The 26,254-nt window shown below is 50.9% G+C and overlaps 1 protein-coding gene across 1 annotated transcript in view; it reads left to right on the top strand.

Annotated features, from left to right (window-relative positions):
* Positions 1-7,293: 7,293 nt before the first annotated feature.
* The window catches only part of Ppl (periplakin), a 46,764-nt gene continuing 27,803 nt past the window's right edge, over positions 7,294-26,254 (top strand). The window contains exon 1 of the mRNA XM_034505352.2: positions 7,294-7,712. Within this exon, the coding sequence (XP_034361243.1) occupies positions 7,651-7,712 (62 nt within the window). The 5' untranslated portion in view covers positions 7,294-7,650. The remainder of the gene's footprint in view (positions 7,713-26,254) is intronic.

Genomic DNA, 26,254 nt, shown 5'->3' with positions numbered 1-26,254 from the left:
ACTTACAGAGATCTACCTGCTGCTGGCTCCCTAATGCTAGGATTAAAAGTATGAGCTACTATGCCTGGCTATAAATAAATAAATATTTTTAAAGGGCTGAGAATGTAGCTCAGAAGGAGGCTTGTATTCATGCAATCCTGTGTTCAATCCTCAGAATTGGAAAGAAAACAATCCCAGCAGGGAGTGTCTGGCAGCTCCAGGGTCACCCCAGCATCTCCTGGGAAGCTCCTGAACTTCAGGATGCAGCAGGGGCGGGCTCTTGGCCAGCCCACAGGAAAGGATGGGGCGGAGACCCAGGGCTGGGAGGAGGGAACTTTGCGGGGGGGGGGTGGGGGTGGGGGTGGGGGGAAAGGGAGGTTGATTCATCAGTCTGGGCCCTCGGCCCAGGCTTGGGATTAAATTTGAGTCTGTGACCCGAGAACGACTGGGAGAGCAGCGGATGAGAGCTTGGCCACTGGGTCCCAGGCTGGAATGTTTGAGCTCAGCAGAGCGGGGACAAAGGTCAGGGGAGACCTCATGGGCAGATCATGGCAGATTGGCAGGCATATTTTAATGGCATCTGCTCACACTTCATCACAGGCTTCCTTTCTTGTGACGTCATATTCCCCACATTCTCGGCCTGCAAAACTGTGTTACGACTGTGGAGGCCGTTCACCTGCTCGCTTATTGGCACTTGAGCACTCGCTCTCTGTCTCTCTGTCTCTCTGTCTCTCTGTCTCTCTGTCTCTCTGTCTCTCTGTCTCTCTGTCTCTCTGTCTCTCTGTCTCGTCTCTCTCTCCCTCCCTTCCTTCCTCTCTCTTCCTCCTCTTCCTCCTTCTCCTCCTCCCTCTTCTCCTCTCCCTCCTCCTCTTCTCTTTCTTTTTTTTAAATGGTGGGCTAGGAACACGGCTCAGTCCGTAAAGTATGGGTTGTGCAAGCATGAGGACCTGATTTAAAACTTGGGACTGGGGCTGGAGATGCCTTAGCAGTTAAGAGCAATATGTGTTTCTCCAGAGGATCCAGGCTCATTTCCCAGTACCCACGGGCAGCTCAAAATTGATTGAGACCCCTGTTCCAGGGACCAGGCACCCTCTTTTGCACCAGGCACACATGCGGTACATGAAACCACACACAGCCAAACACTTGCTCACATAAACTAAAAATACAGCACATTTTTAAAATGGGACTATTTTGGGGCACACTTACAGTTCCAGTACTGGGAAACAAAGACAGACTGATCCTTATGAACTCTCTGGCTAGATTGTCTACCCAAATCTCTCTAACCAGGTCAAAGTGAGAAGCCCAATCTCAAACAAAATAAAACAAAAACATCCCCCAAAGGAAAAAAAAAAAACTAAAACAAACAACAACAACAAAACCAAAAAGCTTGGAAAGCAGAGGCAGGCAGATCTCTGAGTTTGAGGCCAGCCTGATCTACAGAGTGAATTCCAGGACACAGAGAAACCCTGTCTCCAAAAGCCAAAGCAAAACAAAACAAACAAACAAACAAACAAAAACAAAAAAAACAAAACAAAACCCAAAAAAACACCAAAAACAAAACAGAAACAAAAGCTAACTGAACCAAGGTAGACAGTGCCTGAGAAACACCTCAGGTTACCTCCACATGCACATGTGCACCCATGTATACATATGCACACAAACACACCAGAGCATGTAACAGCACAAACACAGAGAAGAACCATGTGACTGCCCATTCCATCATCTCCTGAACAAGGATGTGCCTTGCTCGCTCGCTGTTGTAACTCCTGGGCTGGACATACAGCAGATGCTACCCACATGGACCATTGCACATGAAGGATGCACTAGGACCCCTGGGTACACGTCCCCTCCCCAGCAACAGGTGGGAAAAGCCTGGTTGCCATGGAAATGCCAGTAATGCAGGACGTGAGGGACCTTGGGGTGCTTATAACTGAGGGTCTTCCTTCCTCTCCACGCTTAGCCTCAAGTCTGACCAGTTTCCCTAGAGTGTTCCAGCTCCCCTTCCCCCCTCCTCACACTCAGTAGTGTCTGTGTGCAATGTCCTTGCGTGCAATGTCTGTTGGGCTGCTCCGTTTGGGGACCTTGAGCTTACTCCATCTCTTATCCTCACTCTGCTTCTCCACAGTAGAGGGCTCCACCCTGGTATCACCTGTCAAATAATATCTGCTCAATAAATATTGGATGGTGTGATGGGTTGGGGATGTGGCTCAGGTGACAGAATGCTGACCTGCATGAACAAATCCCAGGTGCCATCCCCAGTGCCACACAAACTAGACATGCTTGTAATTCCAGTACTTAGAAGGTAGGGGCAGGAGGATTGGAAATTCTGGGTCATTGAGCACTGTAGAATGAGCTTGAGGCTAGCCTGGCCTACAAAGGGAGCTTAAGGCTGCATGAGATCCTGCCTATAAATATGTCAATATTGAACGGATGGATGGACAGACGGATGAAGAAAGAAACTACTCTGTCTAAACTACTAAATTATGTCTTTCCAACATAATTCTGACTCAGGACTACTAACTCTTGCCCAGTGCTCTGGGGATCGTCCCTGGGACCACACTCACTCACTCAGTGAGAATACCAGTCACACAGTCTTTGTCTGGCAAGTGGTTAAAGCAGTTGGAATGAGGGGCTGGTCCAGCACCTAGTCCTGAGTCTCCAGGGACTTGAGCAGCATGTCCGGTTCAAACAGCTATAGCTGAAAAGCACAGAGAGCAGCGGCCCATCCATCATTTCCATCAGGGTTAGGCAGCTGGGTGCTCTAGTCAAGGCTCGTCAGGTCATCACTGTGACGATGCGTTTTGCATTATCTACGTTTGCTTTATGTCTTCATTGAGTCTATGGAGTTTTTATCAGTGTGCTCCCATTTTGCAGATGTGAAAACTGGGGTTCAGAGAGTTGGAGATACTTGCTCAGGTTCACACCACAAGGAAATGAAAGAACTCAGACTGGACATCTCAGTTCCCAAGTTCTTCTCATTTAACAGAGAGGGCCAAGTACCTCCCCAAAGTCACACAGCTGAGGCCATGGCTAAGCTGGCTTTTGAACCCAGAAGGGCTTCAAGCTAATACCTGGTTTGGTTTCTTGTTCTGCCCCTTGTAGCCTGACTCATCTATCACTTGGGCACTGGAGGGAACAAGGCCCTGACCTTCTGACCTGACCAGCCCCAGGGTCATTCACACCCTAGACACTTGCCCAAGAATGCAGCTGTACTGGTCTGCTCTGCATGAGCCTGGCACAGCTCAGAAGGGGAGGAGCAGGCAGCAGGCAGGAAGAAGCAGCTGGGCGTGGATGGGAGGCCGGGCAGTCTGCCCTGCGGGATGCTGTGCCTGGCAGGGCCTGTTGAGCCCCACCTAGAGCCACTCTGCCCTGATGGGGTGACTTCCTTGCAGAGAAGCCCTCTTGGTGAGTGTGAGAGGCCCAAGGATAACCCTATAGTGGGATGTCTGAGCTTCAGAGTCACACTTCTGTGGCCAGGCCATATAGGGAGAGGGCCAGGGCCCTGGGGATCAGAGCAATCACCATAGTGGGAGTTACATAGTGGGAGTTGTCTCCATATTTTGGCAACATACACAACTGCACAGGTGCATACCTGAGTCTAGGGAGGGTAGCAGGGATTCATGGGAGCCTGCCTTCCTGGAGTGACCACAGGGTGGGGTACCTATCAGACAGGGGCAGGCTGCCAGAGGCCCCAGTGGGTGAGGGCCTGAAGTGACTCAGGAGCAAGAGACTCAATGAGTCACCTTGGACCCTCTTCTGTGCCTGCTTTCAGGGCTCAGCTTCCCCTCTTGCCAAAGATGAACTATGGGGAGCTTGGAGGGCCCCAGCTCAGGGGTAGGTATGAGTCAGCCCATGTGAGCTGGAGGGCCAGCTTCATTTTCCATCCCAAGAATTGTTCTGAAAGAAAAGTAAATATATGTTACACAATAGAGGGTGAAGCCGGGCCAGCCCCCTCCTGCACTGTGTGTGTGTGTGGGGGGGGGGTGGGGGGAGGGTGGGAGGTCTACACCCAGAGCTCTGAACCCATCCATTGGCTCTGGCTATCTCCCATGTATTAGGTGAAACAGGGTAGTTAAGCCACCTGCAAGATCACACAGCCAGGACTCAATCCCAGGCTGGCTTTTACCTGTATTTTCCATAAAGTCCCAAACCTCTTGCTTCTGTGTTCCAGAGGGTAGCTACTTACTGAAAACCATGTTCATCTGGCTGGCTATCTCAGAGGGTAGAGTGTGGCACTGATAAGACTCTCAGCTACAATCCCAGGAAAAGAAACGTGAACGTGAACGTGAACGTAGGGCCTCCCACATGCCTGGAAAGCCGAACACCACTGAGCTGTCTGCCCCCCCCCCCCCCCCCCCCCCCGCTCTTTCAGTTTTTGTTTGGTGACAGGGTCTTATTAAGTCACTTGGGTTAGCCTTGAACTTATTCTGGAGCTGAGGCAGGCCTTAACGTGTTATTCCTCCTGCCTCAGCCTCAGCTGAAGAGACAGGTCTATGCCACCATGTCTGACAGGAATCTATATATGTAAGTAAGATTCTTTGGGTGATGGTAGAGCCATATTAGAGATGAGAGGGGGTAAATCTGGGCCTCCGCCCTGGGAGGGGAAGGCTCCATCCCGGTCCTGTAAGCAGGGACCTCTGTTTCTGGGCTGAGAGAATGCTGTTCTTCCTGTTTCAAACTGGTTCAAAGTGAGGGAGCCTGGAGTGTACATTCCTCTCCAACTTCTGGGGAAACACTGAGCACAGGGAGGGTGTGGGTGACCCTTGCAACAATGAAACAGAGCCCTTGTTCCAGCTTTGGAAAGAGACAAGTATGGGAGGCCAAGGGTCACTGGTTGCTGGGCACTCACTGCACAGCCCTGCAGGTGCCTCCTGCAGTGAGGTTCAACCATCCTGTAACAAGTACCTACGAAATCCTCCTGCTGGCCTCCCCGCCCCCGCCACAGCAGAGGGGATGAGTCACTTGGCAGAAGACAGTTTGGCAGTGCTGCACTAACCCCATCTGGCTCCCAGAGGATGTACAAGTGAGGGCAGATCCCCGACCCCATCCTGCCTGCCCACAGCCCACATGTGCATGTACACGTGCACACATACCCATGCGTGCACACACAGCTGCACCAGCCCTGGGCTGGCTATCTTCGAACATGGAGTAAGAAAGTGGCTGAGGGCCAAGTGGAATTCCTCCCTTAATCTGTTAATTCCCTCCAACACTCCTGGGTCGGGCCCAGCTGAGTCAGTGGGCACCAAGCCCGGTTGCCCTGAGCCTGGGACTGGAAGCTCTGGTGGGTAGAGATAGGGCGTCCAGAGAGTTTGGGCACTTGCAGCTGATGGCTGCAGACCAGTCAGGCACTGTGGCTTTCAGATGACTCCCTTCCCAAGAGAAAAGGCCAAGAAATCAAGCCCCTCCTAGGCAGGGAGTCTGAGGGCTTCACCTCACAAGGAGTACTCAGAACAGATCATCAGGAGTGAGACCCGAAGATAATATCAGTGTTGGTATTCTGCAATGCCCTGAGCTGACTGGCCTGGAGCTCCTGGTTCATACCACTTCCCCAACACCACTTCACACTCACCCAGGAATTGTTGAGAAAAGGATTTGAGTGTTTGCAGGTTTTTTTTATTCAGAGCTGTTGCGGGCATCCAATGAGTTTACAGCCTGTAGCAAACACATCTCTGTTTTCACCAAGCTCTGTCTAATCACAACCAGGCTGTGCTAGAGGCCCACTCTGAAGGATCTCATGCCATGGTGGCGACTCTACCTTTATATCCACTTCACAGATGGGGAAAACTGAGGCCAGAGAGGCAAAAGGACTCACTCATTGTTCCCCACAGCTGAAAAGTGACAGAGGAAAGATCCAAACACCAGTCTATCCTGGCTGCATCCCCATCTTCCCCAAGGAAGAGTCTCATTCTTCCTCAGGGGAGTAAAGGACAGTTTCTTATGGATCCTTCCAGAAGCCTTCCATGTATGCAAAGGCACATTGTACAGGTATTCCTGACCACCGACTCTGAGGTGCAGTACTTCTTTTCTTAACCTCCAAAGTTATTTATATCATACACACACACACACACACACACACGTATGTATATATATATATATATATATATATATATATATATATATATATATGTGTGTGTGTGTGTATGTGTATACATATAATATTGTGTGTGTGTGTGTGGGGGTGCTATATATATAGGTATGTGCACATGAAAGCATGTGCCCGAGGAGTCCAGAAGAAGGCTTCAAATCCCCTGGTGCTGGAGCTGTTTAACAGGTTCTGGGAACTAACAGGGTCTTCTCAAGAGCAGTGTGTTCTCTTAGCTAATGAGCCACCCCCTGAACACCAACCTCCTTATTTTAAACCCGTGGGACAGAGACTGAAGTCAGATAGCTGAGCTTGGATCCCCAGTCTCTTAATGGTGTGAGAAGCTCCTCAGTTGTCTGTCTCTTCCCACTCTCAAGATCTCGTCTCCCCTACTTGAACTCTAAACCCTTGGGCTGTCTCTAGAGTCTCTCCAGTGCCTCTTCCCAGATGAGCTCCCACCCCACCCCCCACCCTCCACCCCCAGACCCAGGGTGGCACTGAGTCCTCTCAGCTGTCTGTCTTCCACTCTAACGCCTACCCAGACTCACTTTTCCATTAGCCAACAAAACCTGAGCTGTGTCCCTTGCCGCAGCTCCTGAGATGGGGATACAGGAAAAGCTCCATGTTTCCAACAGCCTCTACCCCCAGCTCAGCCTCACTCCAGGACATGCGGGCAGGATTATGCAACATTGCTATTCTCAGCCAGAACTAAAGATTTTATGATCCACCATGAAGTCTCTATCATGCCAAGGCCTGGGGTTATGAACGTTCAAGGGATGTTTATGTCCTTCCCCAGCTGTTTTCTGCTTGTTTGAGTTGCCACCGTGTGCCAAGCTCTTTGGTGAATTAGCTACAGGAATCTCCTATACCCTTCCGGATGGGGGGCGGGGGATCATCGTTATCTTCCCTTGGCCAAGGAGAAAACTGAGGCAGAGGGCAGTAAGCCAAATCAATCTCAGAGACGTCCTAACTGACCATAGGTGGGCATAAGAATCGAATTCAGTCGCATGCTGTGGCTGTGGCCATCGCCAGTCCCGATGCCCCCACCTTGAGTGTGATTTGTTGACCTTGCAGGGAGCAGAGACCCCACTATCACTTCCGGGTCTCTCACACCTGTCTGAGGTTCCACCTGTGGGTCATGACAAAAGAAGTGTCATGGTGTCTTGGGATTGCCCAGGTAAACCCTTCAGCCAGGGGGCGCGCTAGGCTCTATGTGCACTGTGGGAGCGGCCTCGAGGCCTGGCGCAGGTGGCCAGGTCGTCCAGGTTCTGGCGACAGACTGCGCAGCCTCTGCAGTACCGGGCAACGGGGGGCGGTGTCCGGCAGGGACCCAGGGAGCGCGTCCGAAGCCCCGCCTTCAAGGTAAGCGCCACCTTCCCGGGGTGCGGCAGGCAAGCAAGTGGCCGGCGATCGCCCCGCCCTGTTCCTGTAGTGACCCAGAGCCGCGGCCCTCCGCACACGGGGCTCCGCGCGCCGCTGCCGCCTCCGCCGCCTCCGCCGCCGCCGCCTTTCACCTGCGCTCGCCGCCCGCTTTCGGTGCGCGCCGGGCCCGTCGCCGCATTCCAGATCCCTCCGTCCCAAGCGCCACCATGCACTCGCTCTTCAGGAAGAAAAACAAAGGCAAATACAGCCCAACAGTGCAGACGCGGAGGTGAGGGGGCGTCCTGGGCTAGGATGAGGGAGACCGAGAGCTGAGCCAGGAGTCCGGGATGCGTGGGGACGCTGTGCGGAGGTTCCTCTGTAACTGGAAAGTTCTGCCCTGATGGGATGGGACCGGTGAGGGGATCCCAAAAGTGACAGGAGGGACTCTAGAGCCCCATGGTGCGTTACTTTGGGGGTCTAGATGGTGGGGACTTGAGTAAGAAGTACAAGGCACTGACTGTCCACCAAGCTGTGGGGTCGTCCTGAACCTGGAATCTTGGTCATGAAACGTTGTGTTTCCACCCTGGGACTCGGAAAATAAGTTGTGTGTAGGATGATCCCCTGCGGGAATTGTAGACCGCGCAGGTGCTGCTGCTGGCATTGGGCTGAGAGATGTGGTGGCTCTGAGGGTGCGCCACCTGTCCCCAGCTGCACCTGCCTGCCTGCCCTGGAGCACTCGGAAGCCGCGGGGGGGGGGGTGGGGGGGATGGTGGTGGTGGAGTTTCTGGGCCCCGGGGGCTCATGCTAAAGCATTCTTGGGCTCTTTAGACTCCCGCTCGGCCCGGCTGGGTGGGGACAGGACAATTTCTCACTGCGTGATTTCTCAGGGGTGTGGCTCTTGGCGCTCCCCCCCCCCCATCCCCGAAACTGGCCGCGTCTGCGATCCCTGGGTTCTCAGGACCGCCCGAGAAGCGAATGACATGTCTTGATGTGTCTGGATGGAGAGACAGCCCACGTCGGTTTTGATAAGCCTAATGTATTCATTCGCTTAATAACCGGTTTGGGGGAGACTGGTGAAGTTGCTGAGATTGAGGGAGGGGTGGAATTCGTTCCTCTGTCTTGGCACCCCTATAGGGGAGAGACTCAACACCTTGTTGCACTCCTCCACTGGTCCAGGAACAGTACCTCCCTGCTCCCCAGATTCCAGTTGGAGGCAAGACAGGAAGAGTCTGGAGCCAGAGCGTTCCCACTGATTTGTTTCTGCCTTTCAGCCCAGACCCACCTACTGAGACAGGAGCCCTGGGCACTGCAGCCTGGGGTGTGGCCTGCATATTCTTATGCTTTCAGAAATTCTGCTTTCCTATAGTCCCACTGACAGGGCTGTTTGAAACTCAGCTAATTTCTTGGCTTGTTCTGAGGTCCCCTCCCCTCGCCTGCCTTCTCCTCATCAACCCTGTCTTTCAGTCTTTCACAACCCCAGAGGCTGGGCAGGGCCCTTCGTACTGTTCCTCTGTGACTGATCCAGCTGGCTGTCAGAGTCAGTTGGGGTCCCATCCAGTCCTTGGGTTGCTCTCTTGAGTATTGCACAATTGGACACTCCGTGCCAGTCCCACAAGGGGTCAGGTCCCTGTGGTCTTCACCAGGAGGAGAGTCACACATCCCAGGAGCTGGGCCAGGTCCCACCCCCACACTCCCAGCCCTCCAGCCTGGAAGGCCTGGGCTTGGACCTAACAGCAAAGGAAAGAGAACCTGGAAGGGAAGAACCTTTCCAGCCACAGGGACTCAGAACCTGGTGGTTAAGTACCAGAGTCCTGCCTTCCTCCTGGTCTAGGTAGCCCCACTTAGTCTTTGCCTGGCAGGTTTGGCCATGCACCTCAGCTTAGAGGTTCTCTTGTCACCCAGCCCTGAGTAGAGACCAGACACTTCCCTTCATGGTTTTCTAGCCCAGGGTGCCCTATGTCCCCACCCTCTTGCTGGAGGACTAGCTCCTACCAAACTGAGGTAGGGCAGCCTAGTGCCTATTCCTCTCTCTCTCTCTCCCTCTCCACCCTCTCTTTCTCTCTCTCCCAAGACTTTTGTTATGTAGCTCAGGTTTACCTTGAAACCACTGTGTAACTCAGCCCAGCCTTAAACTCCATCCTCCTGCCTCAGCCTCCCCAGAGCTGGGGATTGCAAAAAACTCTGCAGCACTGGCTTGTACCCAGCCAGCCTTGTAGCAAGCACAGTGTGTGTGTGTGTGTGTGTGTGTGTGTGTGTGTGTGTGTGTGTCCCCTTACTGTTCTCAACCGTGGTTGCTGGTCCCCATAGTTATCCCTGCAGTCTGGGTTCTCTGTGGCTCCTCTGTTTCTGTCTGAGGGAAGGTACAGTCCTGGGGGAAGGAGACCATAAGGGAAGAGAGGGAGGAACTCATGTCCAGGGAGCAGAAGTCTTACTGCTCATCCTGGTTTTGCTACACTGGTGTGAAGCGCTGAGCCTCAGTTTCCCTGCCTGCCAAGTATTTCAGTGGAGTAAAGGGCTGGAGAAGCAAAGTCCCAGCACACCAGAAGTAACCAAACAAGGGTTATTAGTGCCTTCCCAAGCTCAGGGGACCCAGCAGCCCTGAGTCAGGACCTTTACGCCCAGGCATCCAGAGAACAGAGATGCTCCCTCCCTGTTTGTCTGTCTTTTAGCAGATGACATGGGTTTAGGGGTTCCGGGCAGGGTGTGAACCCCGCTGCTCCTGTCACCCTAGTTCCTAATGACAGGTGTGGAAGTTGGTGTTCACACCTGAGCTAATGACAGGGCCAGGCTTGCTGGTGCAGGACTAAGGATAGCATCCAGACTAACAGGAAGGTACTGTAGGGTACGTGCTCTCACCCTGTTGGCTGTGCAACTATAGTAGGCGTTCTTGACCTCTCTGAGACACTTTCTCACCTGGAATGGGGATAACAGGGTATCTGCCTGTGAGTATTGTCTAAGGAGGAAACGAAATAACCCAGAGAAAAGGGTGAGAAGCAGAGAGACCATCGACATATGAGGGTGGTGGTGATGATGATGATGATGATGATGAACAAATGCAGGGGTGTTTTCCTGGGGATGTACATCAGTTGGTAGAGTACTTGTCTGGCATCAATGAAGCTCTAGGTTTGATTCCCAGAACTATGTAAAAACAGGCATGGTGGTACATGCCTGTCAACCCGGCACTTGGGATGTGGAGGCAGGCGGGTCAGAAGTTCGAGACCATTCCTGTTTATACAGAGGGATTGAAGCCAGCTTAAGCTGCATGAGACCCTATGTAAACACGAACATATGAATGTAGAGGATGCACCTACTGTAATTCCAGGAACAAACCGGGATATCCCCGTAGGCGGAGCAAAGCTGAGAGAGGAGACCTTGACAGTTGCTGACGTCATGCAGGGGAGATAAGATGACATTAAGCTTAAACATAGGTATGACCATGTGACTGATGGGTCAGAACAGTCCTCTAGCCTACCCACTCTGTGTTCTGGAATGGTGTGCGTGAGGCTGTCAGATCAGAGTGCATCAGGGAAGTCTTCCTGGGAAAGGTGTCTGAGTGAAGCACTTAAGACCTGGCTTTGGGGTCCCACTGAATCCAAAGACAAATGCTTGACCTTGATGAGCTATCTCCGTGAGTTCCAAACCAGCCAGGTCTACATCACAGGAAGATCCTGTCTAAAAAGTTTAATAGGACTGATCTCATATGCCCACCTCCAGTCGTGTCCCCCACAGCCTGACCATCATACCCTCTCCCTGCCTTGTTCAGTCTGCTTGCAAGAAGACTGTCTTAGTTACTCACTGTGTGGCAAAATGCCTGACAGATGCTACTTAAGGGAGGAAGGATTTACCTCGCAGTTCTAAGACACACTCTGTCTGCAGGGAGGCAATGGTGGCCGGAGCATAAGGCAGCTGGGCACCCTGCACCCTCAGTTTGCAGCCTTGGATGGATGCCAGTGCTTGGCTCACTGTCTCCTTTTCCTTCTGGGAGAGGAGACCTTTCAGGTCTGGGAACCTCCCCTGCCCCCATGGGTTAGTGCTGACTATATTTAGCATGTGTCTTCCCATCTCAGCTAACCCAGTCTAGAAACTCCTTGCCAGGTATGCCCAAAAGTTTGTTTCAAAATGATGCTAGATTTTATCAAGTTTACAATCAAGGGTAACCATCACGAATGGCTCTGCCCCAGTGGGAGGAGCCTGTGTGCAGGGAGGGGACTAGCAAGAAGACTATCTTAGGGCACCCTGACCATCTTGGTATCTAAGAGTAGTGTTTGATGTCTACTGGCTATGAGTTCAAGCCCCATGTCTGTCTCCTGAGCTGTGTGACCTTGAAGAGATCACTTGGTATCTCTGAACCTCAGTTTCATCATCTGAGTAACGGGAGCAGTGTTACAGCCCCCCACTCAGACCAACTGCTGGGTGGGGCAGCAAAGTGACTGCATGATAGGCTCAGCTCTGGATCAGTGTCAAAGGAGGTAGCCATCGCACACTGCTAAGAGGGACATGGTCGGTCCTAAGTCTAGAAGCCTGCCAGGCAGCAGACTCAAGTAGGCTATGCACACACCCACCGATGCATAACAGCTGGAAGGAGAATGATCTAAGGGAGGGCCTGCCAGCAAAACATACCACCCTCTGAGAACCTGGATGTCTTGTGTACAGTGAACTGCCCAACACTTCCCTGAACCTGCCGAAGAAGGGCTACGTGGCTGAAATATGGTAAGGTATCATTCTGACCCACCAGATGGGTTGGGTTCCACTTCCCAGGGGTGAACACTGAAGCTGAATGTAGAAGTAACCACCTGGGCTCACAAGAGGCCTCTACTGGGGCCCAGGGGTTCTGGAGGAGGAATCCCACTCCCATGCCTGAGGATGGTGGCAGCCCAGTCTAGAGACTCTCCAGCCAGGGGGGCCAAATGTTGACTCTAGGCCTTCAGACTCTATCACTGCCCCTGTCCCATTTTAAATTAATTGCTTAATCTATTTATGTGTAAGGTTGTGTGTGAGGGATGTATTTTGGCAGGGTCTCAACTTACTATGTAGCCTAAGGTATCCTTGAACTCACCATATATCCCAGGCTGGTTTCAAACTCACCATATAGCCCAGGCTGACCCCCCAATTAACTAAATAGCCCAGATTAGCTTTGAACTCCTGACAGCTCTGCTTAAGCTTGCCATGTGTTGAGATTGCCTTTAGGAGCCACCACATCCCAGTCTGGCCAGCTCTCTGTGCAAAACATCTTGGCACATGAAGAGACGTAGACCAGAGGTGGGCTCAGCCACGAAAGCACTGCTAAAGACCTAGGCACTGTCAAGGACCAGCCTTGGGAGAGAAAGACGGGGAAGCATGGTTCAGCCAACACCCTATCAGTGTTAGTTACTACCCAAAGCTGAGGGGATGGGAATCAGGCACTCCCAGGGTACAGCAACCCCCTGTAGGCAGTGTGGGACCTCCCTGGAACCGTCTGTGCCCTCCTGCCTGCCTCAGCCTGTCTAGGCAGCCAGAAGAGAAAACGGGCCTTAGGGCTTTGTTCTTTCTGCTTTTTTAGTCTCAGCCTTCTAAGCCTGAGAGGCCTCGGGTTGCCCAGTTCTCCCTTAAATGGGTCCCCATTGCTGCCTCCAGAACTCATAGCCCACAGGGCCTCTTGGGGCCTGGATGCCTGCAACTGGCCATTCCTGTTTTAACCCAATAGATGGTCCGTCTCTCTGCTGCAGGCATGACCACTGCTGCATGTGATGACAATGTTCCTGATGGTTTAACTTTTCTGGAACACTGGAAAACACCACCTTGCACAGGATGAGTGCCTATCCTGTCTCCATGCTGCTCCCAGCCAGCCACAAGGCGTTTGCCCAGGCTGTGCCTCCCGCCTGAAGCGCCCCTTCCCTTCTCCCTGATTTACTTGGGTTCCCAGGAGGAGCCCTTGAAAGCCTCTGTATTGGGACACACCCATTCTCACTTTGTCTCAAGTAAGTCAGTCTCATCTTGGTGTCCTTTGGGTTTGTGTGGTAGCCTATTGGACCATGAATGAAAGAACAGGGGCAGCCATGGGATCAGAGGCTAGGGAAAGGAGGTGAGCAGACAAGGGTAGAGTTCTGTCTGGGAAAGGGACTAAGCCTGAGCAGAGTGCCCCACCCCCATTCAGTCTCTGACCTGGACGAGGGAGGGGGTAGAGCAAAGGACAGGGGAACAGTGAAGAGCACGAGGTACTGAAATGTAAGAAGGAGGAAGAGATGGGGCATCTAAGCAGAGCCCAAGGGCTGTCGGGAGATGGACTGATAAAGATCATTTTAGAAGGTATTTTAAGAGACACATTGTATTCTCGTGGGGATACAATTTGCTGAGCAGCCAAAGCACGCAGATGAAAGCTGAGAGAGAATGTTAGGAGGTTTGAAAATGCACAAACTGCAGCAGGTGTGGTGATGCTGGCCTGCAATCCCAGCACCCGGGAGGCTAAGGCAGGATTGTGAGCTCAGGACCAATCTAGGCCACATAATAAGACCTTATCTTAAAACAAAAAGCAACTAACAACAGCAAGGAAAACAAAAAAGAGAAAAAGGAAGTTTATCACTAACATCTGGATGTAGACAAAGAGATGTATTAAAAGTGTAAATGGTGGGCTGGAGAGGTGGCTGAACCCGGGTTCAGTTCTTAGTACCACGTGGTGGTTCATAACCTTATGCAAATCCAGTTCCAGGGAGTTCAATACCCTTTTCTGACCTCCTTAAGCACCAAGTACACTTGTAGTGTGTGGATGTACATGCAGGCAAAACACCCACACACATAAAATTAATGAAATGTCAAACTAAATAAAATTATATACTCCTAAGAAGGGGACTGGGAAATGATTGATATAAATGACCTTTTATTTCTTGTTAAGGAGAGTCTGTAGTGACTATGACCATGAAGGGACACCCACTAAGTCCTGGTGGCAGACACAGGGGTGACCACTTCTTTTTGGCACTATTCTGCTAGCTCAACTGGGTCATGCTGATTTAACTCTAACTCAGAATGACCTTCTAATGGCCAGAAGCACTATAGTCAGCTTGAGCCCCGTAAATACCATAAGAACCTTCAAGACTAGATTCATGACTTGACCTTTGGGTGTCTGTAGTGAGAACTGGAGGCCTGGAAGCCAGGAGGTGGGTGGCCTTCCCTGGGCAGAAACAGTTCAGGCCTTAAATACAGAGCAGGAATTACTGCTCCAACAACCCACACGGTGTAGGGTTGACTTCCCCAGGATTAATAACTGGGTGTGGGGGAATTGACTGTCTAATTACTACAGAAGTTTCTAATAGAAAAAGTATCAGTCAATTGGCTAATCAATCTGGTATTTATTGAACACCACCTGTATATGGCTTTCTCTTAGGATTTTCTTCTGGTGGAGACTTGGGATTTCTCCCCCATTCCTGTGGCTCAGCTTTAACAGTTGCTGGGTTTCAGTTCCTTGTTCCCAGCCCTGGCTGTATTTCAGAATACCCTGAGGTCTACCAGGATATATCTTATCTCAGGCTAATTAAATCAGAACCTTTAGAGGCAATTGCTTCTGTCCCTGGGCTGTGCAGTCAGGAGTGACCATAGAAGTGATATTGATGTCATGCTCTGTCCTGTTTTTAGGGGTGTGTAGATTATACTTCCTTTTTCAGTGGCAGCTTCCTGGAATGTCACCTTCTGTTCTTTTTTTAAAATTATTTATTTATTTATTTATTTATTTATTTATTTATTTATTTTAGGTATATGAGTATACCATTGCTGTCCTCAGACACACCCTTTACAGATGGTTGTGAGCCACCATGTGGTTGCTGGGAATTGAACTCAGGACCTCTGGAAGAGCAGTCAGTGCTCTTAACCTCTGAGCCATCTCTCCAGCCCCCACCTTCTGTTCTTTAAGCTCATCTTTCCTGTATCACATAGTTGTAGGTATGTCTTCAAATGTCATACAAGCCAGGCTTGTGGTGCATACCTTTAATCCCAATACTTGAAAGACAGACACAAGTGGATTTCTGTGAGTTCCAGGGAGGGATATCTATCTTTGGACAGATAGGATGTCAAGTAGCCCAGGCTGGCCTTGAACTTTCAATATAGGTAAAGATTACCGTGTACTCCTGATCCTTCTTCCTCCATCTCCCAAATTCTGAGATTACAACCTTGAAACATAATACCCAAATTATGAAGGCTGAGAACTGAAACCACCAGGCTTTATGCATGCTAGTCAAGCACTCCACCAACTTGAACTAGATCCCTAGTCCCTTAATTGGCGAGTTTAACTCAGTTATGTTTATTATAGCGACCAATGTGTTTGGACCCACTCTGCTGCTTTGCCATTTATAGCGCTTCCCTTTTTTATTTTTTTGTTCTTTATTCGCTTTTTTTATTGGACTGAGTTATATATTCCACAATTAAATTTGATCAGAAGAACACCTGTAATCCTAGCACTCAAGTGGCTGAAAGCAGAGGTTTGCAAATTCAAGATCAGCCTGGTCTACAATAGTAAGACTGTTTCTCCAAACAAACAAGCAAACAAACAAACAAGTTGGATTAGGAGGACTGAATAGGAACTAATGAGGCTGAAAATACCCTGACCTAGGCAATCTTCCTAATTATAATCATTGGGGTGTTTTCTTAACCCTCCCTAATAACCTATAAAGTTTAGAACAATAAAGATTTACTCATCTTTAGGGTGGGCCCTTCTGTAACCCTTAATTCCAAGGCTTGCATACAGGATATAGGCATTAATTGGACCAGGCATTTTATGGTCTGTCTATAGCTCATATCTCCAGGGGCTTATGGTCAAAGTCCTGTCCCCAGGGTCTGTGACAGGGGAAGGGAGATATTATGGAGTTGGAGGATAGAAGTGAAATGTATTGAGCTGCTATTGAATGTCTAGGGAGTACCTGCTGGGCTGCTACAGTTATTAGTGTAGACGTTTACTGACCAATCTAGGTGCACAGGAAGACCCTTTCTCAAAATGGTTCCTAATATCAATAGCTGCATTAAAAAGCAAAAAAAAAAAAAAAAAAAAAAAAAAAAAACAAAACCAAAAACAAACCCCCACAAAAACTGCAATTCTACCACAAAGACATGCAGATGTGTTAGGAGAATCTGTGAGGCCCCACTATCCCGGACTGCTTTGAAGCGCGGTGTTCCACCCCAATGTGAGCCAATAATATCCATCTTGTCAGGTGGCCTGAGGGTCGGAGAGGGAGCCTGTGTCATCACTGGGTGGGGTGTGTTGTCCAGCTTCCTGCATTGCTGGTTCCTTGCACTTGAAAGTCCTGTTCAAAGGGACAGGTGCGGAGTCCCTTGTGGTCACATCTAAAAGGTTGAGTCTGAATGACTCAACCTGGTTTACCATCACTGATTGTCACCTTGCCTGTTACCTGAGATTAATCTACTGACCAGGGTGCCAACAAGATGTCAATTACCCTGACACTCCTGGTAGTGACTGCCTCACCCTTCTGTCCCAAGTGTCTCTTGTCACTTTGTCTGGGGTGGTGTGGGTTAGGGTTAGTATTGATGTCCCCCTTGGACTGGGGATGTTGCTTTGGAGCCTGGCTACTTAGACCCAAATCCTGATACTATAGTTTCTCAACTGTGTGTCCTTGGATAGGTTCATTAAATGTGCTGTGCCTCAGGTAACTTCACCTGGAAAAGAGATGTGGAAGTTGCTGACACTCTATGAAGTATCTGCTCAGTTCGATGCCTGCTGATGGAGCCCTCGATTTCAGCAATCGAGAGGCCGAGGCAACCTGAGCTGTAAAATGAAACCCTGTCTCAAACAAACAAAAAACAAAACAAAACAAGCAAGCAAACAAACAAAACCCCAATAAAACCAAACTCAAAGGAGGTCAGTACAGTACAGAATTTGTCTCACAAGTGTGAGGGCCTGAGTCCAATCCCTGTAGCACGGGTTAAAAGCTGGGTGTTGTATCTTGTGTCCATCCCGTAGTCCTGAGGATATAGGCAGGATGAGGTAGAGACAATGGACTCCTGGGAGCACGCTGGCCAGCTACCCTGGGTGACTCAGTCAAGTCCTGGGCTATGAATGACCTTGTTTCAAGTTATAGGTGGAAAGCAGCTGAGAAAGGATAGCTGAGACAACCGTGGACATACGGGGATACCTATACACATATACTCGTACACTTTTCCCCACCACACACACACACACACACACACACTAAGATACAATGTGCAAAAGTGGGGGCTGGTATATGGCTCGGTGAGTAAAGGCTCTTGTCACCAAGTTTGATGACCTAAGTTTGTTCCTTAGGACCTACCTGACGGAAGGAGAACCAATTACCTCAGATTGTCCTCCAACCTCCAGACGTACATGTCTGTATTTATACATATAAAATAAATAAAACGTAGAAAAGGGGGGGGGGGAAAAGAGCCCAGCCCCAGTAACTCTATTGTGCCCTTTGGTTTTAATAAATGACACATAAAGGTCTGAGCAGGCAGTGGGTACCCAGCACATGCTCCCTTCCCTAACTCCTGACAGCCTGGGCACAGTCCAGTCACTGTTTAGATGAGACCAGGTTGGGGGCTCTGCCACACCCAAGTTAGCGTCTATCGGACCTGATGCCCTTCAGAGCCACCGAGCCCACCTCTGACTCCAGAGGCAGGTGAGATAAGAATGACGAGGCTGTGGGCGCTAGACAGCAGACGGCTCTGGGAAGGTGAGTCGTTCTGGGAGGGAGTCTGCACTTCCACATCCTAGCCATTCCTCTTCAGGTCTCCCCACCTGCACAGCCCCCACACTCACCAAGACCAAATGAACCTCAAAAGGAAGGAACTAAAGCAAGACCAAAGGCTGGTGCATGGAGACTGACTCTGGCCTAGGGAGTCGGGTGTCTGTGGCAGGAATGGAGTGCTAACCCCCCCAAGCCCCCCAAGTCTCACCTCCACACAAGGAGAGGCAGGGTGACATGCTGGGCAGGCAAGGGACCGCTCCAGTAGAGAGAAGACCTCTCCAGGGCTCCAGGGCAGCAATTGGCACTCAGAGTGTTTGCTCTTTGGAAAAGGCTGTTCTCCCGGCCTAGGGACAAGCCAAGCCTCCACTGCTGCTTTGTGTGTCCTGGGAGGCCACAATACTGCAGGTCCATCTTCATGCACTGACTGACCTTCTATACTCCCATCTGGGCTCTGCTCGGCAAGGCTGGGTCATTTAAGAGTCAGGTTGTCAAGGACATGGAAGCAAATGCCTGGCCAGTGTGTGTGTGTGTGTGTGTGTGTGTGTGTGTGTGTGTGTGCGCACGTGCATGCATGTTGGGGGTGGAGGAGGATCCAGGGAGCAAAGAACTGACTTTATTAGGTATCCATAGTTACCAGACCCTGAGGCAGATGCTCATCTACCTCATCCCAATGCTACACAGAGGACCCAGAACCTCCCAGAGTCCCCCCCCCAGAACCCCCCTACCCACCATCTAAGCCACGTGACTTCCATGTCAGCCTCAGGAGACCTCATGTGAAAGACTGTGAGGGGTCCCTGGTGGTGCAGGCACTCTATCCTGTCACCACGCTACAGATAGGACAACTAAGATTCAAAGAAGCCATGTTGCTGACAGTCTAGTAAGAGGGGAAGAACCCAGGCATCTGACTGGCCTGTGTGCTTACTGAACAGCTCTGCTGCCCTTCTCCTCCCACCCCCACCCCTAGCTTCCAAACAGGGACCAGTGCCCCCCCCCCCCCACGCATAAAATTACAGTTGTCCAGGGGCTCAGCAGGTCAGGAGCTCTCAAGACACCTGTGTTCCTTCTTACACAAGCAGTGTTTGCATAGGGGTATACCCAGCAGATGTTCCTGTCTCCTCAGAGGGATGTCTCTTTTGCTCATACTGACAAAATTATGATCTGTCCTGGCCATGCTGTGAAGTCACACAGCACTGGGCTCAAATTCCAGTTTCCCACTTTGCAAGCTGTGTCAGAGCCAAGGAAGGAGTCCCAGCATAAAGCAGGCAGGGCTGGAGCTACTGAACTTCTAACAGTTGGCAGCTCCCTGCCCTGCCCCCTAGGTTGCTCTGCTCCAGATACATCCTAGGCACACAAAGAGATGCCTGTTCCTGCTCCTGTCCCCAGGAAGCTCTTGTCAGGTCCTCGTGTTCTCAGACACAGCCCTGGAGCTCGGGTCTTCGTTAAGGTTACTATTGCTGTGGTGAGACACCATGACCAAAGCAACTTGGGGAGGAAAAGGCTCATTTGGCACTTCCGTATCATACTCCTTCATGAAGGAAAACAGGGCAGGAATCTGAAGGCAGACGCTGGTGCAGAGGCCATGAAGGGGTGCTACTTACTGGCTTGCTCGTGGCTTGCTCGTGGCTTGCTCAGCCTGCTTTCTTATAGGACCCAGGATCACCAGCCCAGGGATGGCTCCACCCATAATGGACTCCCTCCCCCTTGATCACTGATTAAGAAAGTGCCTTCCAGGCTCGCCTACAGCCTGATCTTTCTGAGGCATCTTTTAAATTGAGGTTTCTTTCTCTCAGATGACTTAACTAGCCAGCACAGGCTCCAAGGAGGCACCCAGCATCCTCCCAGCCAGCCTGCCCCCACTTTCTCCATCCTAGAAGCAAGGGGACATAAGAGGACCACATTCTGCTTGCAAGACCCTCTTGGCAGGCAATGCCAACCCACATCCAGACCTGGGCTGAAAGGGCCATTTCTGGAGCCTTCGAAGCCCTGGATCCCTCCTGTTCCTTTTCATACTGTGGAGTCTGAGCCAAGACTGTGAGATGGCGTTTCTCAGGCCTCAGCATGACCTCTTTCCTGACTGCCACAGACGGGTGTCTAATGGGCCTCACCCAGCCCCTCTTGGTTTGTGGGAAACCCCAGAAATATAGAAGGAACCATGTCCCTTTAAGTGCAATGCAGCTTTGCTCTGTCTGCTCTCGCTTGCTTGATGTTACTGTCTCCCCAGGACCCTGGAGGCATTGAATTCCCACGGTCCTCCTTGTCCTTCTGTCTGCTGTCAAGGAAGTTTCCACCTGGGCCTGTGTGTGGCTTCAATGGGGACCAGTGTCAGCCTTGATTCCATTTTTAATGGCAACTTTAGAGGGGTGACACAGTGCTGCAGAGGACCAGTGACCACAGGGCCATCATTACCACCGAGCCCTACTGAGGTGCCAAGACACCCACAAGCCACCAGGAGCAGGCTGAGTGCCCTCTGTGTGGTCAGGCAGACAGTAGTGCCCCACTGAGGAGCATAGATGACCACATATCTGCTGTTAGACAGATGCGGCTCTGAACCCCCACTTCAATCCTTCAGCCCCATCAATGAATCTCAGTTCAGATGTCAGGCACAATCTTTAACTAAGCAGCAGGATGTATTGATCCCGTTGAATGGAGGATGAAACTGAGGGCTGTTAGTTGAGCAACTCACTGGGCGTAGTGGTACAGGTCTGTCATCAGAGCTAGTGGGGAAACTGAGGCAGGGGGATTAGAAGTTCAAGTCTTGCCTGAGTGCAGAGTGAGTCAAGGCTAGCCTGTCAACTTTGACTCTGTCTCTAAGTAACTAAAAAGAAGGATGGGGCTGTAGTGTAGGGCACAATGCTTGCCTAGGATGTTTAAAGCCCCAGCTTCAATCCTCAATACAACTCTCAGTACAGCTAGGCTCTGAGCCCTGTCTGGTTCCAGACACAGATCTTTCCCCTCCACAGCTGCCCCCACGTGACCCTGAGTGGTGCCTTTACTTCTGAAGCGACTCCGGAAATGGGCAGATGGGGTTGATGACATCTGAGACACCTTCAAATGACAATGTCTACCTGCCCTGACTGCTCACACTCCTACTAACTTCTGGGAGCGGAAGTAAAGCCTGGGCACGCCCTTTCGGTGGGGCACTTAACCCTGCACAGTTCAGGGGCCGGTGGCTGGGCGTGCCTTGGTTTCTCTGGACCAATCAGGTGGTTGCCAACTGTGGGCGGGACAGGACTGGGATGAGAGTGGTGGGAAGGACTGTATCTCAGCCTCCATCAGGGCCACCAAGAGTGGATACCCAGTGTGGTTCATCAGTGAGATGAAAAGCCCAACCTGCCAGGCCTGTTCCCAGGCCCCTCCCTGTGCACTGTGCGCCACCCCACCCACATTCCTGTGCTGCTGGCATGGAACGCTGCAGCTCTCACAGAAACACGCATGGTCATCTCTCTCTTACTCAGACCCCAAGCCCGAAGAGCCAAAGCACAGAATGTTCCAGACTTAGTTCTCACCGCTTCTCTGTAAAGCAGGATAAATAATGGTGACCTGGAGAGAAGGCTCGGTAGTTGGGAGCACTGACTGTTCTCCCGGAGGCCCTAGGTTGGATTCCTAGAACACCAGAGGCTCGCAACAGTCTGTAACTCAAGTTCCGAAGGATCCGACGCCCTCTTCTGGGCTCCGTGGGCACTGTACATATGTGGTACACAGACATACATACAGGCAGGCAAAACACTCATATACATAAAATAAATTTCAAAAACAAATTAAAATAAGTAATGTCATTTATTTTAGAGGGCAGCGGGATTTCTGAACACACACACACACACACACACAGACACACACATATGGGCCCCGCTTAGCGCTGGGCTGGTGACAGCCTCTGGAAGCATTCTCTGGCATCTTCCAGGTAGCTGGAGTTGCCTGACCCTGAGAACAAACTATGTAATCTCAGGACCTGAGAAGCCAGCTATAGCACCAGCTGTAGCATGCTGAGAGGCCATAGCTCTGCTGAGAGGCCATAGCTCTGCTGAGAGGCCATAGCTCTGCTGAGAGGCCATAGCTCGGAACGCTATAGCCACCTTCTGCTTTCCCGGCTGCTGCTGCTGCTGGCCACCGACCTGGTGGTTTGGCTTCTTAGGGTTGGCAGGGCCACCGATGGCTCCTTCAGCTTCTGGCTTCTGCTGTTCAGCCTGGCCTGTCTCAGCCCCTCAGGGCCATAGTGTCAGGATACCTCCCCCACTCCCAACCTCAAATTCCCCAACCCCCGCTCCTGCAGGCCGGGTGGTGATCTCCTAAGAATGTCTGAATGAGACTGCAAGTGTTGCCAGAGAGGAAGTGTTTGCACCAATCACAGCCTCTCGCATGCAAATGAAGGTGGTGTTTGCACCAATCACAACAATCCCTCTCCTAGGCCATCCAGGAAGTGCGTCCCTCTACCGGGCTAAACAAGCTTTCAGGTGAGCTCCAATTCGCTGAAGCTTGAGATAGCAAAAGATGTCCTACAAACCTTCAGGGTTGGGGTGTACTGCTTTGATCGATGTGTGGTTCTCTAAAGGTGACTACGGACTGTTCTCCACAGCTAGTCCTCTCACGAAAGGCAGTCCCTTTGGCAATTTGACTGGCAGTATTTTTGCTCAAGGCTGCCATGGCAGCAAGCCAGAGTTCAACAGCTGCCAATTAGCGAGCCACACCCCAGACTCACTCCAATGAGTCTTGTTATTTATCTGTTGTTGATTTTTTTTTTCTTTTTTTGAGACAATCTCACACTAGAATTCCCTATGTAGCCAGGGAATTCTGATCCAGGATGGCCTTGGACTTGTAATAATCGCCATCCCTCAGCCTCTGGGAACAAATGTGTGCTACTGTACCCATCCAGCGGATCTCTTTAGAAAGCTCATTCATGAGACAAAATGCCCTGACTCTGCACCTCACTCCGTGGATGTGATTCCCTAGGTTTAGTGCGTTCATAGCTGTGTACAGTCAACTGTACAAGTAATTCTAGAACATCATATCACCCCCAATCCCCAGTGGCCCCCACACAACACACACCATCCTTAGCACTCCTGAACCCTCTCCTGAGCCAGTCCCCAGCCTCATCTAACTTGCTTTTTACTCCAGGGAATTCCTCCACTCTGATTTTACATCAATATATCCACCCACTCTCTGATCCTTCTTACCTGGCATCGTTCCCTGGGCGTCCTGTGTCAGAGCCTCCCCTGTATTTTAGTTGAGCCAATGGGTCACATCTTACCTATCTGCTCTTTGTTCAGTAGACATTTGAGTTGTTTCAAATTCTCATATGTTATGAATAACACTTGGCAGACGGAAGCCATATTAACTCTCTCTCTTGGGTTTCGACCCAGATGTAAAGACTCACTGGGCTGAAGGGCAGGCAAGTCTACACTCAGCTGTTGCTTTGTTTATTTGTTTGAGATGAGATCTCACCGTGTAGCTCTGGCTGTCCTGGAACTTACTATGTAGACCAGGCTAGCCTTGAACTCACAGAAATCTACCAGCCTCTGCCTTCTAAGTGCTGGGATTAAAGGCATATCTAGTTTGTTTGTGTGGTTTTTTTTTTGTTTGTTTGTTTGTTTGTGTGTTTGTGAGACAGGGTCTTATGTAGCCCAGGCTGGTCCCCAATCTGCTATATGTTGGAGGATGACTTTGAGCTCCTGATCCTCCTGCCTCTACCTCCTGAGTGTTGGGATCACTAGTGTGAGCAACCACACTTGACTTTATTCTCTCTGTGTGTGTGTGTGTGTGTGAGTGAGTGTGTAGGTAGTCACAGGAATCCACCTTGAGTTCTCGATCACTCTGCCTTGTTTCACTGAGACAGGGTCTCTTAATGAACCTGAATGTCTCTCTGTCTGTCTGTCCATCTGTCTGTCTTCCTGTCTCTGTCTCTTTGTCTGTCTCTGTCTCTGTCTCTCTCTGTCTCTCTGTCTCTCTCTGTCTCTCTCTGTCTCTGTCTCTGTCTCTGTCTCTCTCTCTCTCTCTCTCTCTCTCTCTCTCTCTCTGGCTGGCATCTTCCTCAGTGGTAGGGTTACACAGGTGTATGGTACTATGCCAGCTTTTTCATAGGGACTGAGATCTGAACTCAGATCCTTACTGAGCCATCTTTCTAGTCTAGCTTTCCCCCACCCCTTTGAAGACAGGGCCTCAGATAGCCCAGGCTGGCCCCAAATTATGCAACCTTAAACTCCTGACACTGCAGCCCTGCCTCCTGAGGGCTGGGATTGCAGCATGCGGGCCACACCTGGTTTATTTATGTGTTCACCTTTTTCCACATCTCTGAACCATTTCACATCTTCACCAGCGGCTTATGAGGCAGGGGGATTGCCCCATGTCCTTGTAGCAAATGATACAGCTTTTCTTTACTCTATTATTACCACAACCATTGTGACGTGGATAAAGGTGTGGCAGTTTTGAGCACGTGACATCTTAAACCAATCTGTTGACTACGTGCTGTGTGTTACAAGGCTCACAAGACGGTCAAATGGAGATGTCAAGGGTGTGGACTCTGGGGACTGTCTCAGTTGGAATCCTGGCTCTGTCGGGTAATTACTGTGTGACTTGAGGAAGATTACCTAACCTCTCTGTTCCTCATTTTCCACATCTATAAAGTTGGGATAATAACATGGTTCCCCATCACGTTAATTGTAGGGTTCTAAGAAGATAAGGTCAGAAGGGAGTAGGACCCTGGCACGAGGAAAGTCAGTATTGGCGCCTATTGTTGCCCTGTGTTGGGTCATGTGGCATTCACAGCATCCTTCTGGGTAGCAGTCAGTGCAAGGTGGAGAACTGCTGCTCTCTGTTCACAGGCTGTGTGACTCTGGGGAAGTGTTTTGACACCTCTGAGCCTTGTTTATCTCATCCATAACTTTCCACACAAGCCTTCCTAAGTCTTGATGTGAGGATGGTGCAGAGGTGGCATTGACTGATGTCTGGCCAATGACTCAGCCAATACCAGACAAGCAGATGCCTTTGTGTTCATCCTCATTTGACAGGTAGAGAAACTGAAACTCCCGGGGATGAATGCATAATTCCTGCCTGCAATTGTCCAAGCTCCAGCTGGCCCCTCTTGGTTGTTCCAAGCTCAGAGTCCTATCCTGCATGCTAAACTCTGCTGGGACAGTGATGGAGTCCCGCAAGTGACCAACCTGTGACAGGCTAGCTGAGCACATGGGCACATTTCCTGAGGCGAGGCCAGAGGGTTCCTAACAGTGGCTTGTGCAGGCAGGAGGATGTTGGGGAGAGTCTCTCCGTCTCCAGATGTAGCTGACAGGCTGCTGGTTATTGTCAGGAGAGCAGAGGGGGGGGGAGGGGCTTCTTTCTCCAGCTGAGGAGCAGAAAAGCTGGCTGGGCCCTTACCAGGCCTTCCTCGAAGCTCAGTTTATTCCTCCTGACCCAGCTTCTGCGTGAGCTCCCCCATTCTGATCCCTCTTGGCTCATCTCTCACACAGGGGCAGCTTCTCAGAGCCCTGTATAGGCTTGTGACTTCATCTGGGTGGCAGAGGGGTTCCTAGCTGCCTAAACTGACAGCGGTCAGTCTGTGACGTATAGAATGAGGGTTCCTGGGCCTCTCTTAGGGAAAGTGCTGCTTTCTTGGTTGATTCTGTAGAAGAGGTAGCCTGGACTTTGTTCACTGTGAACCATCAGCCCACTGCCTTGGCCTGACACAGGGCAGGCCCTTGCGCAAGGTGAGGAGGTGGGCAGGTACAGTTAGAATTGCCTTTGCTGCTATCATTTCTGTTCCCAGCTTTGCTCACCTCATCAATACCTGCCATGCTGGTCCCCAACCACTGAGGGATGGATATCCAGGTCCCCAGGAGAACCCGAGAAACACACAGTGATACTATGCAGTATCCTAGGCTCTGGTGACCTGGACTCTGGGGTTTACGGCAGTGCATAAGATCCTTAGTCTCTCCTGTATGAAGGGGATCATTTTGAAGATCTAGTCCCCCCCCCCCCCCGCCCCTTGCCCTCTACCCCTGCCTAACCAAAGGATGCACCCAGGACCTACCTTTCTTTGTAGCCTCTCTTTACTGGACATTCTGGCCAAGACCCCAAACTCATCCACATTTTCCGAAACCCATTTATACAATGAGATGTTATTCAGCTGGGGAAGAAGCAGAGTTGTCACAAAGATTGTGACAGG

The sequence above is a fragment of the Arvicanthis niloticus genome, chromosome 6, assembly GCF_011762505.2.
Source record: "Arvicanthis niloticus isolate mArvNil1 chromosome 6, mArvNil1.pat.X, whole genome shotgun sequence".
Taxonomy (NCBI): domain Eukaryota; kingdom Metazoa; phylum Chordata; class Mammalia; order Rodentia; family Muridae; genus Arvicanthis; species Arvicanthis niloticus.
This window is presented reverse-complemented; position numbering and strand designations above follow the sequence as displayed.